This window comes from Leucoraja erinacea, chromosome 25 (genome assembly GCF_028641065.1).
Source record: "Leucoraja erinacea ecotype New England chromosome 25, Leri_hhj_1, whole genome shotgun sequence".
Taxonomy (NCBI): domain Eukaryota; kingdom Metazoa; phylum Chordata; class Chondrichthyes; order Rajiformes; family Rajidae; genus Leucoraja; species Leucoraja erinaceus.
The window spans coordinates 13,389,031-13,407,865 of NC_073401.1; the positions used below are offsets into that span (position 1 = coordinate 13,389,031).

The following is an 18,835-nucleotide window of genomic DNA, read 5'->3' on the forward strand; positions in this document are numbered from 1 at the left end:
TGAGGAGGACCCGTTGAACTAACCGTGATGGATGTTAAATCTGTGTGTTTTGTTATCATATTCTATGTTATGACTGCAAGGCATGACATTTCGTTCAGACTGAAAAGTCTGAATGACAATAATGGATACTTTACTTTAAGATGGACACAAAATGCTGGAGAAACTCAGCAAGACAGGCAGCATCTCTGGATAGAAGGAATGGGTGACGTTTCCGGTCGAGACCCTTCTTCAGACTGAGAGTCACGGGAAAGTGAGACACCGAGATAAGGAAGTGTAAGTTGTGAAAACGAGACATCAAAAGAGATACATATCAAGGATAATGTAGTATAGATCATTGTTAGCTACAAGACTCCCTGGTTAACTCGTTCCTTGCCACCCAAACCACCCTCACTGTATCCGCTGTTCCATGTGTGGACTCCTATATATTGGTGAGACCAAGCACAGGCTCGGCGATCGTTTTTGCTGAACACCTCCGCTCAGACTGCTTAAACCTACCTGATCTCCTGGTTGCTAAACACTTTAACTCCCCCACATTAACCTTTCTGTCCTGGGCCTCCTCCATTGTCAGAGTGAGGCCCAGCGCAAATTGGAGGAACATCAACTCATATTTCACTTGGGCAGCTTACACCCCAGCGGTATGAATATTGACTTCTCTAACTTCAAGTAACCCTTGCTTTCCCTCTCTCTCCATCCCTCCCCCTTCCCAGTTCTTCGACCAATCTGACTGTCCTCATGATTACATTTTATCTGTGTTTGCTTTGTTGTTACCTTCTCCTAGCTAACAATGATCTATTCTACATTTTCCTTGTTCCACGTGTTTTGATGTCTCGTTTTCACACCTTACACTTCCTTATCTCTGTGTGTCCCTTTCCCCTGACTCTCGGCCTAAAGAAGGACCTTGACCCGAAACATCAATCTTTCCTTCAATCTGGAGATGCTGCCTGTCCCGCTGAGTTACTCCAGCATTTTGTGTCTATCTCTGGTTTGTAGGTTAATTGGCTTCTGTAAATTAGTGTATGGGTGATCGCAGGTGGACATGGACTCGAAGGGCCAAAGGACCTGTTTCCACACTGTATCTCCAATACACTAGGCAAGCCACAAAACCTGATTTCCCTCCCTCCCTCGTTTTTTCATAAAATCTTGCGGAATTGGGTCAGTATCATTTAACAGTGTCATGAATTTGTGCACCTATTCCCCCCCCCCCCCATCTCCCTTCTGTTTTGTTTTTCTGTTTCTTGTTTTTTGTGTAAAATTGTATGTATGCACTGAGTACGAGCAGCTTTCAGTTTCACTGTACATGTATAGTGACAATAAATGGCATATCTATCTATGAACATTGTAGAGGACCAAATGTATTTAAAATAATAGTAACAAATGCTCAGCAGGTTAGGCAGCGTTTGTGGAAACTTGACTCAATTTCCCTCAAAGTTGCAGCCCCATCTTTGTTTTTTTATTTCATATCTCCAGCATCAGCAATTAGGCGGCGCCTTGAGGCAGCAGCTTGACTGCAGTCTGTCTGTCTGTCTTTACTTTCTTTTTGTCCTGTTAGGTGTATGTTTTTGGTTTTAGTTTTATTTTATTTTTAGCTGTGTATATGTGGGGGGGGGGGGGGGGGGGGGGGACTCTGTTCCCTGCACGAGGCCACAACCATTTCCCTGTTGAGTCTCCGTTGTCGTTGGGGCCTAACATCGTGGGAACCGGCGGCCTCCAACCGGAATCAACTTGGGGCTCCAGTCGCAGAGCCTGCGGACTCACCATCGCGGAGCTGGCTGACTTCGAAGCGCGGAGCGCTGTGGTGGAGCGCGGCTGCGACTTGACTTCGGAGCTTCGGAGGCTCCGGCTGCAGGCCCTGTGGATGGTAACATCGGGAGCTTGCGGGTCCCTGGTGGAAGACCACTTTTCAGAGCTCCTGCAATGGCAACTTCTCCCGCCTGAATCGAGGAGTTTAAATCGACCCGGAGCGGGGCCTTACATCGCCCGGCGCGGCTTAAAAGGCCGCGGGACTTACCGTCACCCACCGGGGGCTCTAACATCAAAGCCTCGATCAGCTTGATGCAGCAGTTTGACTGTTTGGCTGCGGGAGAAGAAGAATAAAGAACAGAGAACAGGGAAGTGATAAGATTTTTGCCTTCCATCACAGTGAGGAGGTGTTTGGAGATTCACTGTGATGGATGTTTGTGTGGAATTGTGTTAATTGTGTGTTTTGTTTTTTTGCTGTTATGACTGTAGGAACGTAATTTCATTTGAACCTGACACCCACTTTTCCATTGCCAACTTACCTTTCCCAATAGTAGGAGTACAACAATATTAAAAGTAGGATCTAATAATGGAAACTCAGTAAAACAAATCTAGCACTGGGCACTGTGGGTGGCTTGACGGTCTTTTCTTTGACTTTCGCTTTCCCGCCACGGTTGTGTTGCTGACCACCATTGTGGTCAGACATGTTTGTGAGGACCTGTAAACCAAAGAGTTATTTCTGGAATAAATAAGTTCACAAAAACTTGGTTGCTGTTCTTACATCCGCCAAATTGGTGACCTCGACCTGTCTAGCCGTCATTAGACAAAGAAGATCATGCAGGAACACTACGTTCCCGCAGAATCGGCCGGCACAAGGCAGGGCTCACCGGGCTTCAAATTACCTTCGTTTTGACCAGACCAATCTCAGGTGTGGTTCACCCACGTTGAGGCACAGTTCCATTTACACCGCATTATTGCAGACGACACAATGTACTTTCATGTGTAGGAGCACTGCCGCAGGACTGCGCCTCGAGGCTGTTGCCATACATCAGAGACACGCCAACGATCGCAATATACGAAGGTTTAAAGGCCCTGCTGCTCCATACCTTCGGTCTCAGCCGTAGAGACAGGGCGGGGAAGATCCTGCACATAGACAGTGTCGGCGACCGGCGGCCATCCACCATCATGGCAAAGATACTGGCCCTGACGGACGGGCACCACCCGTGTCTGCTCTTCGAAGAGGTGTTCTTAGAGCAGATGCCAGACGAAGTCCGTCTGATGCTCGCCAGGGCTGATTTCAGCGATCCCCAGCACCTCGTAAGGAGAGTTGATGAGTTGTGGACCAACAGACGGCGGGACGTTTGTGCTTTCACCCGCTCCACCGCCACGGCACAGGTGCAACCGAGAAGACATCGGGAGGAAGAGCATGACCAACACAGCGCTGAAGAAGCATCGCCGCTGCTGGAGGTGTACAGCTGACGACGTTGATGTTACTACCATCTCCGCTACGGCATGGAAGCCCGAAGATGCCGAAGCCCCTGTTCGTTTCAGGGAAATGCCTTGGCCGATCGCCCATAGAGGCGAACACGATCGGCCCAAATGAACGCCTCTAGGTCCGTGATAGCCACATCGGCCACCATTTCCTGGTCGACTCCAGTGCCATAGCTAGCATCCTGCCAATGACTGCCCGAGATACCCACGTCTGTAAGGTAGGACGCCTCCTCTCGGCCGTCAATGGGAGCGACATTTGCACTTACGGTACGCGGACCCATGAATCACATTTTGACTCCCACCCATATAGGTGGAAGTTCACCATTACTGACGTCGCCCAGCCGATATTGGGGGCCGATTTCTTGTACGTGTTCTCCCTGCTTGTCGATGTGCGAGGCGGGCGAATGGTTCCAGTGTCGGACCTGTGCCCTGCCAAGCTGCACAACCTGTTAATGCCCCAACAGCAACTTGACGAGGTAGCTGAGATCCAGCAACCTTTCACAGCCTTTCTCGCTGAATTCCCAGGGTTGCTCACGCCCCGGTTCGACGGGGCCGTGCCCGGTCATGGAGTGGTCCACCTCATTCCCACAGAGGGCCCACTGGTTCACGCCCGTGCGCGCCGCCTCCCGCCCGATAAACTGCGCATCGCACGAGATGAGTTCCAGCTTATGGAGGACATGGGGATTGTCCGGCGGTCGGATAGCCCTTGGGCTTCCCCGCTGCACATGGTGCCGAAAGCGTCCGGGGGTTGGAGACCTTGCAGTGATTACAGGCATCTCAACGCCGTAACCACGGCAGATCGGAACCTAGTCCCGAACATCCAAGATTTCTTGGCTCATTTGGAGGGCGCCGCCTTCTTCTCGAAGGTCGACCTTGTCCGCGGGTATAATAAGATTCCGGTCCATCCCGATGATGTCACTAAGGCGGCCACCATCACCCCTTTCGCCCTTTTCGAATGGCTTAGAATGCCTTTTGGCTTGAAGAACGCCGCTCAGGCGTTCCAAAGGTTAATGGATCAGGTTGGGCGGGGTTTGCCGTTCATATTCATCTATCTCGATGATATTCTGGTGGCAGCAGCTCGCAGGCTGAACACGTGCTTTTTGAACAGCTGCGTAAGCACGGGTTGGTGAAAAACCCTGCGAAGTGCCAGTTCGGATTGCGCTCCATCTCCTTTTCAGGTCACAGCATTACCTGCCATGGCGAGCAGCCGCTGCCTGAGAAGGTCGACGCAATCATTCGCTTCCCGAGGCCACTATCCGTCAAGGGCCTGCAAGAATTCATTGGAATGGTCAATTTTTACCACCGATTCGGCCCGTCAGCAGCCGCCATCATGCAGCCATTGTTCCCGTGCCTAGTAGGCAAGCCTAAGGACCTGGTTTGGTCCAAGGAGGCTGGGATAGCTTTCGAGGGGGCTAAGACCGTGTTGGCCAATGCCACCATGCTGGTACACCCTAGGGCATCGGCCCCAACAGCCCTCACTGTGGACGCATCTGACGTCGCGGTGGGTGCTGTCCTCGAGCAGCGGGTAGGTAGCCGCTGGCTGCCACTGACGTTATTCAGCAGGCAGCTGCGGGCCCCGGAGATCAAGAACAGCGCTTTCGATTGGGTGCTCCTCGCGCTTTACCTTGCCATCCGCCATTTCCGTTATTTCCTGGAGGGCCGCGCGTTTACCGCATTCACGGACCACAAGCCACTCACGTTAGTTTTAAATAAGGTGTCCGACCCCTGGTCCGCCAGGCAACAGCGGCACCTTGCCTACATATCCGAGTTCACTTCTGACATTCGGCATGTGGCAGGGAAGCTGAACGTTGTGGCCGACGCGTTGTCCCATCCAGCAGCCCTTGAGGTTTCGGCTTTAAGCCGAGGTGTGGATTATGCGGAGCTGGCTGCTGCCCAACGGGCTGATGCCGGCATGGGGGATTACCGCAATGCTGAATTGGGCCTCAAATTGGCTGAGGTGCCTTGCGGCACCGCCGGCGTGCGGGTCCTTTGTGATGTCTCGATGGGCCAAGCCCGCCCGATTGTCCCGATTGCCTGGAGGCGTCGGATATTCGACCCCATCCACAGCCTAGCTCACCCGTCCATTCGCGCCACCTCTGCCCTGGTCGTGTCCATGTTCATCTGGCATGGGTTATGAAAACAGGTCGCAGCATGTATCCCGTCAGACTTCCAAGGTGCAGAGGCATGTGCGCCCGCACGTACAGGATTTCGCTGTTGCAGACGGCAGGTTCCTGCACATCCATGTCAACCTGGTGGGTCCCTTGCCGTGTTCGTGTGGGGCTACTCACTTGCTAACCATCGTAGATAGATTCGCCAGGTGGACAAAGGCAATACCGTTGACTGATATCTCCGCTGAGGCTTGTGCACGCGTTATTGTCTCCAATTGGATCGCTCGTTTCGGGGTCCCTTCCGATATTACCACTGATCGTGGGGCCCAGTTCACGTCCTCGCTGTGGTGTGGTATGGCGCAGCTGTACGGCGCAAAGCTGCACCAGACCACTGGGTATCATCCAGAGTCGAATGGTTTAGTCGAGCGGTTCCACAGACACCTTAAGTCAACGTTGAAGGCCCGGCTCACCGGCCCCGATTGGGTTGACCAGTTGCCCTGGGTTCTCCGAGGCATCAGAACTACGCATAAGGAAGACCTCGATGCCTCCTCGGCCGAGCTGGTTTATGGCTCAGTTTTGCGGGTACTTGGGGATTTTCTGCCCAGCCACCCACGATCAGGAGGTCCCGGCTTCGGCGGTGCTAGCTGACCTTCGCGAGCGAGCGTGCGCGTTGGTCCCGGTTTCCACTTCCTGACACGGGTCGTCCGCGGTGCATGTGCCTACCATGTTACGGGATTGTGCTTATGTTTTCCTTCGTAGGGATGCTCACCGCTCGCCGTTACGTCGGGTATACAAAGGTCCGTACGGGTGTTGAGGACTGGTACCTCGACGTTCACGTTGGACATGGGTGGCAGGGAGGAGTTCGTCTCCGTCGGCTGCCTTAAGCCAGCCCACGTCGATGAGGATAGCCTGGTGGCGGTGGCCACTCCGCGGCGTAGAGGGCGTCCGCCGGCCGTTTTGCCGCCCTCTGCACCTGTTACCCCCGGTTATGTTTCACCGGTCCCCTCTGTTACGCCCGTCCCTCGTCGCGTCCCTCTGTTTTGCCGGCCCCTACTGTTACGCTCGACCCGCGACCTCGGACTACGTGTTCCGGTCGAACCGTCCGGTTACCCGTGTGATTCCGTACCGCGGATTCTGGGGGGTGGGCCTTGTAGCGGCGCCTGCTGGCGCATGCAGGTATCGAACCCGGCTTTCAGAAGCCGCGGTAATGTGACTCGGGAGGGGCTGCTGTTTTCGCCCGGTTTCGCTTTCGCTCCATAGTTGTGTAGCTGATCAACGTTGTGGTCAGACGTGTTTGTGAGGACCTGTAAACCAAAGAGTTATTTCTGGAATAAGTAACTTCACAAAAACCTGGTTGCCATTCTTACATCCGCCAAAGTACTATCCTTAGGTACACAAAAAAGCTGGAGAAACTCAGCGGGTGCAGCAGCATCTATGGAGCGAAGGAAATAGTAGGTATGTTACAAAACCTACCTGAATCGTGGCTGAGAATCTGCCCCATCCCGTGTGCACGATTTTGGCGCTGTTTAGAGGGGGCGGGTTTAAAACGCGATTTTTACTAGGCTGTTGCAATCGAAAATGTTCAGCCTAGTAAATCATTAACGAAAAATCGCTGAAAGACCCCGTCGCAAAAGGTATTATTAGTTTTTATGGCCTTGTATAATAGTTATAGTAGTTCAAAAATCACTCTCTAAACCCGCGACCTCTCGCAGCCCCAGGGTTTTATAAAGCAAACAATTAAAGGTATGTATTTTATTTTTACTTTAAAAGGGGCTTCTTAAGAACCCTGTATATAAAGTTTTTTATAGCGAGTAGTTAATTTTGGGCTCTTTATATCCCGCAGTATTTTTCTGGGCATTTGAGGGCACAAATCCAGCGCAATGTGAATGTTCTAAAGCAGCGCGTTCACAGGAACCCACTAGAAAGCTGATTTAAACTGGACTTAAATTTACAGCAATTGGACACTAAATTCCTTCCATTTGGCCTATAAATTAATGTAAATGAGATTTTAAAATCATGTTTTATTGTGAATTATTTATGAATATTATTTGGACACTTGGGCTATTTAAAAACGTTAATCATTTATTAAGAAATGGATAGATGTTTAGATCTAGTAATTGAAGTTTGAAATTTGCTATACTTGGGTAACTAACTAATTATATGCTTTAATTTCAGGTCATCCAAGTTAGATTATTTTATGTTTGTTTCAGAATGGTTCAATCTACGATAACTGAAAATTTCATTCAGTTCTCTTAATTTTTAAGAAGGTTATGGCCTTTTGACTGTCCATGATCACAGCTTTTTTGTTATGTCCATAGAAAATCAATAGGGAACAAGATGCTAATTTCCGAGTATGAAAATGGCCATAACTTTTTAAATACTTGAGATATGAAAGTGAATTAGGTGTCAAATTAAACTTATTTTTATGCTTTATCTGATGGGATAAATTACAGACTTGATTTATTAAATCTCAAAATTTTGTAACATTGCTAGAAATAGGCAACGTTTCGGGCCGAAACCCTTCAACTACCCAAAGTACTATCCTTATTTGGCGGGTGCAGCAGCATCTATGGAGCGAAGGAAATAGGCAACGTTTCGGGCCGAAACCCTTCTGAAGAAGGGTTTCGGCCCGAAACGTTGCCTATTTCCTTCGCTCCATAGATGCTGCTGCACCCGCTGAGTTTCTCCAGCTTTTTTGTGTAACCTTCGATTCTCCAGCATCTGCAGTTCCCTCTTAAATACTATCCTTATTTGACTTCCAAAGTGCAACACCTCACACTTACCTGCATTAAACTCTATTAACCAGCCATCAGCACAATTGCCGAGCTGATCAAGACCCTGCTGTAATTTTTGATATGGAGGGACATGGATCAGCTGCAGATAAAGGAGATTTAGTTGATTTTGGCATCATGTTTGCACGACCATTGTGCGCGAAGGCCCTGTTTCTGTGCTGATACTCTGATAGATATGCCATCCTCTTTATATCTAACATTTCTCACTTCCTTATTTGCAAAGGAACACACTAATTTCTAACCGGTTGCTTCAGTAGTAATATTAAAGCGCAGGGACAAGCGAACCCGTTAAACTGCATCGTTTAAACGGCCCTGTGCGCGCCGGCCGGCCTGGGCGCTCTCGTTGCCTGGCAACCGCTCGCTTCCGCTCATTGCAGAGCTACTTCCGGTAAACAACTCGCGGTTTCCAAGCAGTGTCGCTCTAAGATCTTTAGTGTCGTTCAAAGAATTTTACATTTTCCTGAACAAAAATCCCTCTGTAAGTTGTATGTTGTTATTTATTTACTTAATCTTACAACAGTTGATGTTGTGGGTAAATTAAAAGTGGGCGCTGCTAACCTGTGATATTCGGTCCTGCTCCAATAGTGGAGGCCTCAAGCACCCAGCGACCATCTGATGGTTAATTTTATATTGTCATATTTAGAATGTTTATCTGTAAACACGCGACATATTTGGTCGTCCTGTCATATTCACCCAAGCAAATAAAAATTCCGAAAGGTTCGCAATTTTAAGTCAAACCTATCTTCCCAGTCAAGATTCTTCTGACCTCGGATATTTAATTTGGCCTACATTTTATTCTAGTATAAGTTTGAAACTGTTAAACGTTGCTTGTTGAAGTAAACCAATAAAAACATACTAAGTGAGCTGCAATTGGTGACGGCTGGCGTCATTGATGATGTTAAAATATTATTTACTTATCCCCACTCAGATTTTTGTGAAATCATCTTCTATCCAATGTCATAAGGTCTTGCAGTAATTAACGTATAGGGTGATTTCACTAAAGGTCACTGGAGCGTAGATCCGCACCCACGTGACCAAAATTCTCAAGTGAATTTCATCAAAAGTAAGTTAATAATGCCTTACTTTTGATGAAATTCAGCGAGCAAACGCGATAATTCCCGATATTTTGGACCTTTAAATATCCACGGCAAATGTCGGCTGTTCACTTCCGCCGGTTTGGCACCTTCAGTTCCCTCTTGAATTTACCTTACATGCTATCTTTTTTTTTCCCTGTAAATCTAGGTAGCTGTGCCTCACGGTCACCCCGACTGGCACAGTAAATTGCAGCTCACAACCTCGCCGTTTTCTATGTTTTTAACGGGTGGGAAAATGCGTTTTTTCCCATCCACTAACATGTACCGGAACCCTCGAGTGTCCTCCACTTGAGAATTTTGGTCACGTGGGTGCGGATCTACGCTCCAGTGACCTTTAGTGAAATCACTCTATACACGTAGTCCCAGTCTCAAAAGCATATAGCATGCAGGAATCACTTGTGCTTAGTCTGCCAAAGATTGTGCTGACATAATGAATGAGGTGGTGAATTTACTCTTGAATGCTTTTCCTTCCTAAACAGACATCACAAGGATGAGGTAAATTGCTAATTTGACCAAGTTCTTCTATTCCTTATTCTAATGACAATATTCTAACAATATTCTATTATTCTAATTCTGTGTGACTTTAATCTTTATATGGCAGATTTCATCTTGTGAATGACATTGGTGAGAATCGTAGGTTTTTACAACAATCTGATAATTTTGTTTGCATTATTAACAATGTCTAGATTGCTTGTAAATTACTGGCAACCTCTGTGGAAAAGTGAGAAGAGACAGAACTAATGCTAGGTTAAGCACCAGTCATCCAATCAATTCTATTTCCCCCTCAAAATTTTATACTCATATTTGTGCATTTGAATTGTTTCTAGCGTGTATTAGTTTGCTGAGGGAATCTAAAATGAAATAATCTGCATGCTTCTTCAAGGTCTGTCATACTCTAGAAAGTTCACTTACATTTTGATACATAAAGAGTTGACCACCTATGAATTACATGCTTTTGTTTTCTTTCAGGACTAACTAAAATGAGTGAACAGATCAAGTTCGTTGTCGAACAGCTCAATAAGGACCCCTTCAAGAAAAATTTCAACCTGATCACCTTTGATTCATTAGAGCCACTGCAGTTGCTACAGGTTCTTAATGAGGTTCTGGCTGAGATTGATCCAAAGGTATGTTTAATGAATAAATGAATCTCTTTATTGTCATTGCACATGGTACAACAAAATTTAAAAGTCAATCTCACGGTGCGATTCACAAGAGCAATTTTAAATATATAAGAAAAGGTAAAATTATATACATATTAAAAAAAAAAAAAAAAAAATTACAGACAAATAACAATAGCAGCTAAGGTAGAACCATTCAGTTGAATGTGAGTAACATGAATAATGGAGCTGCCATACCCTAACTGGTGCATTTGTATGTTGCTTAATGTGCAAGATACTTTCCCCAGACACACACAAGCTAATGGATTAGCACTAAAATAGGTAATTATAACATATAACATGTGCAATAGACAGTGCTACTGATGTGATGCTCAGGGCCACACTTCAGCAGGCACGGTGACCACGTGTATTGCTGAGGAATGGGAAGCACCTGTGGTGTATGTTGAGAGACCACCTGGATCCTTAAATCTTTCTCATCATTACCTGTTGGTAGTATTGGAAGCTGCTATCTCCCCTCTCTCTTTGTTTGGCTGCACAGCTCTCGCCAGTCTGGGGATTGCTTAATAGTAGCACATTTAATGGCTAATGTGCTAATTATTTGATATAGTTTTCCAATTACTATTGATATCGGATTCCACCACATTTTCTCACAGAATATGTCAATCCGCAGTAATACATCATGTAAAAGCAAATGGATCAGAAGTTTGTTCATATATGAAATTGAAAATTGGATTAATCTAGAGTAATCTTTGTAAATACCTTTGGGTGCCAGGGAATTCATATTGTCATTATTTTGATAAGGATTTAGTTATCACAGTAGTTTTGTTATAGCAAAAAAGCCTGCTAAAATATGTGTGCCCCACAAAATTTGGCCACAGTGAAAATTATAGACTATAGACAATAGGTGCAGGAGTAGGACATTTGGCCCTTTGAGCCAGTACCGCCATTCATTGTGATCATCGTTGATCATCCCTACTCAGTACCCTGTTCCTGCCTTCTCCCCATATCCCCTGACTCCGCTATCTTTAAGAGCCCTATCTAGCTCTCTATTGAAAGTATCCAGAGAACAGGCAGAGAATTCCACACTCACAACTCTCTGTGTGAAGAATAGTTTCCTCATCTCCGTTCTAAATGGCTTACCCCTTATTCTTAAACTGTGGCCCCTGGTTCTGGATTCCCCCAACATCGGGAACATGTTTCCTGCCTCTAGCGTGTCCAAACCATTAATAATCTTATATGTTTTGATAAAGAATCCCTCTCATCCTTCTAAACTCCAGAGTATACAAGCCCAGCCGCTCCATTCTCTCAGCATATGACAGTTCCCCCATCCCGGGAATTAACCTTGTAAATCTACGCTGCACTTCCTCAATAGCCAGAATTTCTTTCCTCAAATTAGGGGACCAAAACTACACACAATACTCCAGGTGTGGTCTCACTAGGGCCCATACAACTGCAGAAGGACCTCTTTGCTCCTATACTCAACTCCTGTTGTTATGAAGGCCAACATGCCATTCGCTTTCTTCACTGTCTGCTGTACCTGCATGCTTACTTTCATTGACTGATGGACAAGGACCCTCAGATCCCGTTGTACTTCCCCTTTTCCCAACTTGACACTATTTAGATAATAATCTGCCTTCCTGTTTTTGCTACCAAAGTGGATAATCTCACATTTATCCACATTAAAGTGCATCTGCTATGCTTCTGCCCTCACCCAACCTGTCCAAGTCACCCTGCATTCTCATAGCATCCTCCTCACAGTTCACACTGCCACCCAGCTTTGTGTCATCTGCAAATTTGCTAATGTTACTTTGAATCCTTTCATCTAAATCATTCATGTGTATTGTAAATAGCTGCGGTCCCAGCACCGAGCCTTGCAGTGCTGCACTACTCACTGCCTGCCATTCTGAAAGGGACCTGTTAATCCCTACTCTTTGTCTGCCAACCAATTTTCTATCCATGTCAGCACTCTACCCCCAGTACCATGTGCCCTAATTTTGTCCACTAATCTCCTATGTGGGACCTTATCAAATGCTTTCTGAAAGTCCAGATACATTACATCCACTGGCTCTCCCTTGTCCATTTTCCTAGTTGCATCCTCAAAACATTCCAGAAGATTATAACTTTACTGATTGTCCTGTTAATATTTAAGAACTAAGTGGTTTTATTAATCCTTTTTATTCAAACTGTAGTCTTGTTCCTCACTCAGATCTGTGGCAAGCACCCATGCATACAGCCTCAACTTTGATTGTAAATCGTCCATGATTTAGAAGGTTGCTGAAACAATTAAGTTAATGGTAGCCTGGATTTTATTTCTCATGTCAATTTGTTTTTGGATTCTTGCCTGGTAGTTACTCAGCAATGAACTGGAACTTTCTGAGACTTCTCAGTGTTTACAGTATGGCATATTATCTTGGATCCTTCACCAGGTTAAACCTTGTGAGCTTATTCTTTAAATAAGTGATTGGAGGGATGATACGAGATAAATCGTTATCGTTTACTTAACAATTAAAACTACTCTCAAGAGATTTGGATTTCATTCTAAACATTTTTATTTTTGTTGTTCTTTTGGTTTAAATAGTTTTTAAGTGTTTTTGAATCTTTTGCCTTCAACACATTTGATGGAAGGCATTGCAGTCAGAAGTATCAGACTTTGCACGAACATGTTTTTTTTTAACATTTCACTTGTATAAAACATTGATTCCATTGTATTAGATAAGGCTGTTCTTTGTGCATGGTTAGGACAGTTGAATATTGCCAAGGTATTCAGTTGTAGAGCCACCACAAATAACCTCAGCCTATTTTCATTGATATCAACAAATGCATTTTAACACTTTTTGCTGGATTACAATCAGTATCGTTATACAGGTGCACAACCTTTTATCCGAAAGCCTTGGGACCAGACACCTTTCGTAATTCAGAATTTGTCGGTCTTCGGAATGGAATTTTTTTTGCGTAGATTTTAATGGCTGGCTCAGTGGTAGAGTGCTCGGCTCATATCCACAAGGTCGCGAGTTTGCGCCTTGATCCCGGCAGAAGAAGTTGGAGCGGGGCTGGGCTGGGCTGCTGCTGGCTGTGGGTCTCTGGGATCTCTGTGCTTGCGGTGGGCCTGGTGGTCGACGTCCAATTGGTCCTGACGTCTCCGGTGACTGCACTGACCTGCAGCCATCGCCGTCGTGAAGACAGTACAAAGCCCCCACGCCGGTGCAATGAGTGGGGAGCTGGAGAGGGGAGGGAAGGGGTCACACACATGGCCGGGAAGCAGAGGGGTGTAGGTGGGGTGAAATTGAAGGGAGCGACAATCTGCTGCTGCCTGCACGCTGAGTTTAAAAGTTCCCACGCAAGACTCACGATACACTGTGTATCGTGTCTACCGTGGGAACTTTTTAACTCAGCGGGCAGGTAGCAGCAGATTGTCAATTATTAACCCTCCCGCGCAATATACTCTCACCTTCTCTTTTATGAATGGGGATTTAGTTCCCCTTTCTTCGAGGACCGACCGGAGGTTCCGCTGTCACCTCTGCGGGCCGCCCTCGGTGAACGTCCTGTCTCCCTGTCCCTGGGATAGTAGGGGGCGATCAAACAGCACAATACCCCCCTCCCCCTCCAACTCCAGAGGAATCCGCTCCCCGATGGGCCGCTACGGCGACAAGTGGCAGTTCGCCCACAGCCTGAGCTGCGCCACCCCAAGAACAAGAAGTACCTTCCACACTATCAGCTTCTGCCCATACACTGCGTGTTCCTCTGGAGTTGGAACGGGGCTGGGCTGGAGTTGCTGATCTGGGATCTCCGTGCTTGCAGTGGGCCTGGGGGTCGGTGTCCCGATGAGAGGGCGCAGCTCGGGCTGTGGGCGAACTGCCACTTGTCGTCGTAGCAGCCCATCGGGGAGCGGCTTCTGGTGGTCCTGACGTCTCCGGCCAGTTTGCAGTTTTCCTCTGGAGTTGGAACGGGGCTGGGCTGCTGCTGGCTGTGGGTCTCTGGGATCTCCGTGCTTGCGGTGGGCCTGGGGGTCGGTGTCCCGTTGGTCCTGACGTCTCCGGTGACTGCACTGTGCTGCTAGAATCGCCGACGTGAAGACAGTGCAAAGCCCCCGCGCTGGTGCAATGAGCGGGGAGCTGGAGAGGGGAGGGAAGGGGTCACACACATGGCCGGGAAGCAGAGGGGTGTAGGTGGGGTGAAACTGAAGGGAGCGACAATTTGCTGCTGCCTGCACGCAAGACTCACGATACACTGTGTATCGTGTCTACCGTGGGAACTTTTTTAACTCAGCGGGCAGGTAGCAGCATATTGTCATTTATTAACCCTCCCGCGCAATATACCCTCACCTCTTTATGAATGGGGATTTAGTTCCCCTTTCTTCGAGGACCGAATCGGAGGTTCCGCTGTCACCTCTGCAGGTCGCCCTCGGTGAACGTTTTCAAGGACCGAAAAAATGTCGCTATTCGGAGGTTTTCGTTATTTGGATCGTCGGATAAAAGGTTGTGCACCTGTACTTTGCTTTTGTTTTCCCTAGCTATTATCCAGGTATGGGGCACTGTAACTAATGGCGCATCCTCACTAAATAAATTATCTCATTAACTCAGGAAGTAGATATGGGATTATTTGGCATGTTTAATTTAGTTACACATTGTCTTTACCATTAAAGGAGCAATCATCTAATTCCCATAACATTTTTACAGTACAAAACAGTAAGGCGAATCATAGAAACTCCCAAATGCTTTTCACTCTCCCCATCTCCAATGATTCACCCACTTCTCTATAATTTAAACATGCAAATACCAAATTTAACATCAAATATTATTAACAATATATTTGTCTTTTCTGGCAGCACAATATTGACATACGAGAGGAAGCACCAGATCAAACAGCCAAGCGAATGTTTAGCCTTCTGGGAATTCTGAAGTACAAGCCACCTGGAAATGTTTCTGATCTGTAGGTAGTATTTTACCTTCTTATCTCAAAGAATATTTATTTCACTATTTTTCTCTTTCCCTTTTCTTCAGTGGGAAAAATGGACAGGTCTGAGGTCACCCGTTTTTATTCTTCTCTCTTCTTTATTACCGTATATCCACTAATTGGGCATGCAATCATAGAGGAAGCATTGTCAATTCATAAGATAACCTTCTGGCTGTGTGTTCAGCATTTAGAATATACTAGACCAAGCACAGACCCATTGGGTCTGTTCCCTCAACGCGCGGTTGCGAGGGGAGGGGCCGCTCAGCAGCCATCGGCCTCAGAGTGAGCGTCAGCTCCATGGCCTCGCATCCTCGGCGCTTCAGACCCTGAGTAGGGGAAGCGGGGGGGGGAGGGTGGAGTGGGCGGGCGTGATGCCGAGTGAGCCTGCGGGCCGCCAGCGTGGATGGCGAAAAGCAGCGGGGGACCTGCCAATGTTTGGCTTCAGCCAGCGTTACAGAGTCGGGCCGGGGGGGGAGTGGGGGAGACCCGGGCGGCGGCAGCAGCCGTAATGGTCACACAGGAGACGCGATGAGAAAGTGGCCAGCAGGATGCGACAAAATGAGTAAGTGGAGGGGAAGGATTTTATTAAAAATGTGTACAGAAAAATGACTACATTTAATGAGGAGTTGATCAGCGAATGTAAAAGTAAAATCGCTACCGAAATGGTAAAAATCTCGGCGTTTTTGCATCTGGTTTTGGCGGAGTTACGAATCATGAAAAATAATGACATACACCCACACACACACAGAGTTTTAATAGTATACTAGACCAAGTGCAGACCCGCTGGGTCTGTTCCCCCCCCCCCCCCCCCCCCCCCAACGCGCGGTTGGGGGGGGGGGGGGGGGGGTGCTGCGGCTACACATGCACACTAACCACCTGATGCAGGAATAAAGAACTTATTTCAATGTAAGTTGTTATCAGAATGCAGTTTTGGATTTGCTTTTTACAGTTGAATGCTCTGTTTACTACGTGTTAAGTGCCAATTCTGTACCAAGCATCCAAATGTTTCCTCCTGATTACCTAATTGGTATTCAGTAGTTTCCTCTGTTGTTTTACTGTGCACTTATTTCTTTACTTATCTTTGGAAAAGAACAAAGGAGGAATTTTTGTCTCACTGATTAGATCTTGTATACAAGCAGTTGAAAGAAATTAAGAGGATGCTGTCAACATCTACCAGTGTGATAATTGAAGTGGCTACTTGGCTAAAATCTTCCAGTTTATTCTGGCTGTGTAACAGGAGCTGCAAATTTCAGCCTACATTCTCCGCATGGTCTTTGTCTGAACTGGCAGAGGATATTCAATATATAGGCGATTGCAAGCCTGTGTTGGATCACTTTGCTTCATGAGAATTTTGGAAAAATAATAATTCTCATTAGTAAGATCTACTTTGTTTAAAATTTAAAGCAAGATATTATTTTTAAAAATGTATGTTTTAATTTGTAATTCTAATGTGCCCTTAAAGTACAACTATTTTTAATAATTTTGGAGCACAGAAGCAAAATATTAATTGTTTCGGGCCGAGACCCTGCTTCGAGACAATCTATTTACCACTGCTTGACCCACTGAATTCTTCGAACAGTTCACTTTCTTGCTCCAGATTCAGCATCTACAGTCTCTTTTGCCAATTATTTAATGAAGAGCAAATATTAATACGATAAAATATTTGAATTACCTTCGACAAATAAAGGAAAGTAAAAAAATACTCAAAAGCAGCTTGTAATTTTATGTTATCTTATTTGCAACCTTATTGCAAAATTAATCCACAAAGAAAGCCACAAAGTGCTGGAGTAACTCAGGGGGTTCGGCAGCATCTCATGAAGAACATGGTTGGATAGGTGGTATTTCAGGTCGGGACCCTTCTTCAGACTGTTTGTCAGGGAGAGGAAGAGACTATTTCAAAGTGGGCAAACCTTGGGGAGATTTTGCAGTGGAGCATTAAAATGTTGTGACCAGGAACTGCGGATGCTGGTTTACAAACAAAATTAGACCAATCAGTCTGAAGAACGGTTCTGACCCAAAACATCGCCTATCCGTGTTCTCCAGAGATGCTGCCTGACATGCTGAGTTATTCCAGCACTATTGTTCCTCTTTTTGTAAACCAGCATCTGCAGTTCCTTATTTCTAGTTGTGATAGTTAGATGGTATACTTCAAAGGGCTGGTTGACTGATAAATCTTATTGTGCTACTGTTAATTGCTCCAGGAATGCCTTTCGACCAGGTCTGGTCACTGGGAGTAAGTCTATAATACATCCCATTTTACATTGGCTCCTACAACGAACAAATGATCTTAAAAAGAGAGCATATCTGGCACGCTTCCTCGTCAAGGTGGAGATCCCTGCCGACTTTCTGCAGGATGATGTGGTGTCTGACACTTATCATCAGGTGCGTAGTTATGCCTGTCATTCAGAGTATGGATTGTTACTATAACATAGCACGGATGCTTATTTATTTATATTCTCCAATTGCTCCAATCTGTATTTAACTCTGTTGATTGTTCATATACAATATTTAGTTCATCTTTGTTTCATAATTAATTACAAACACTAATAGAATAAAACAAGCTAGATTTGGTTAAATCTATAGAAACATAGAAAATAGGTGAAGGAGGAGGCCATTCGCCCATTCGGCCTTTCGAGCCAGCACCGCCATTCATTGTGATCATGGCTAATGGGATATTGAAGCTGGCAGAAATGTGTTTAAGAATCATTCTGGTTTATGTTTGCAGTATGAGGAATTAGTAGAAGGGTTCAAAACCTTACACAAGGAATGTGAACAGCTGAAGAACTCTGGTTTTTCAACTGCAGAAATAAGACGGGTAAGTGATAAATTACAGCTAAGGCACAAGTTTTATCATGTGATTTGGGGTAACCTGCCACAACATGCAAATGTATTAAACATGAGATACAAGGAACCTCAGATGCTGGTTTACTAAAAATGACACTGCTGGAGTAACTCAGCGGGTCAGGTAGCATCTCTGGAGAACAAGGATCGATAACGTTTTGGGTCGGTACCCTTCTTTGGACTATTTGTAATACTGAGAGTTTTAAACAGGATGTGTGAGGTCCTTGTGTAATTCAGAAATATTTGGAAGTACAGTTGAGATAGCTTCACGATTCTTTAGGCTTGTAATATCAATCAATCAATCAATATTTATTCCATGTCATTTGAACCTCAGTGAGGCTCAAATGAACCACCGTTTCTACAACCATACAAACAAAGCAATTGCTACAAGGCACACAAACATTTCAATTCACGCAAACATCCATCACAGTGCTTCTCCTCCTCACTGTGATGGAAGGCAAAATCTTTTATCTCCCCTGCACTGCCCTAAGTCTATCCCCTGAGATGGAGACAGGGAAGATCCAGAAAGGGAAGAGTCAAAGAAGGGTCAGAAATAGTGATGTTTGTACATTTGCAGCCACAGAACTAATTTTTTGAATCTGATGTGGGACCTCTTGGCCACATCTCATTTAATTTCTGTATCTCATCGTACACACCTCTGGATAGAGGAGGATAGTTTCACTGTTTCTTGCCTTTCATCC

At 46.0% G+C, this 18,835-nt stretch overlaps 1 protein-coding gene across 3 annotated transcripts in view; it reads left to right on the top strand.

The window, feature by feature from the left end:
* Positions 1-8,478: 8,478 nt before the first annotated feature.
* ift81 (intraflagellar transport 81 homolog) overlaps positions 8,479-18,835 on the top strand; it is a 60,206-nt gene continuing 49,849 nt past the window's right edge. For 2 of the 3 annotated variants that reach the window (XM_055655755.1, XM_055655752.1), the window contains exons 1-5: positions 8,479-8,606; positions 10,192-10,346; positions 15,166-15,269; positions 17,495-17,675; positions 18,019-18,108. In XM_055655755.1, the coding sequence (XP_055511730.1) occupies positions 10,203-10,346; positions 15,166-15,269; positions 17,495-17,675; positions 18,019-18,108 (519 nt within the window). In that variant the 5' untranslated portion in view covers positions 8,479-8,606; positions 10,192-10,202. Of the gene's footprint in view, positions 8,607-10,105; positions 10,347-15,165; positions 15,270-17,494; positions 17,676-18,018; positions 18,109-18,835 lie in introns of all 3 variants that reach the window. The other variant, XM_055655754.1, reaches the window with a different exon arrangement.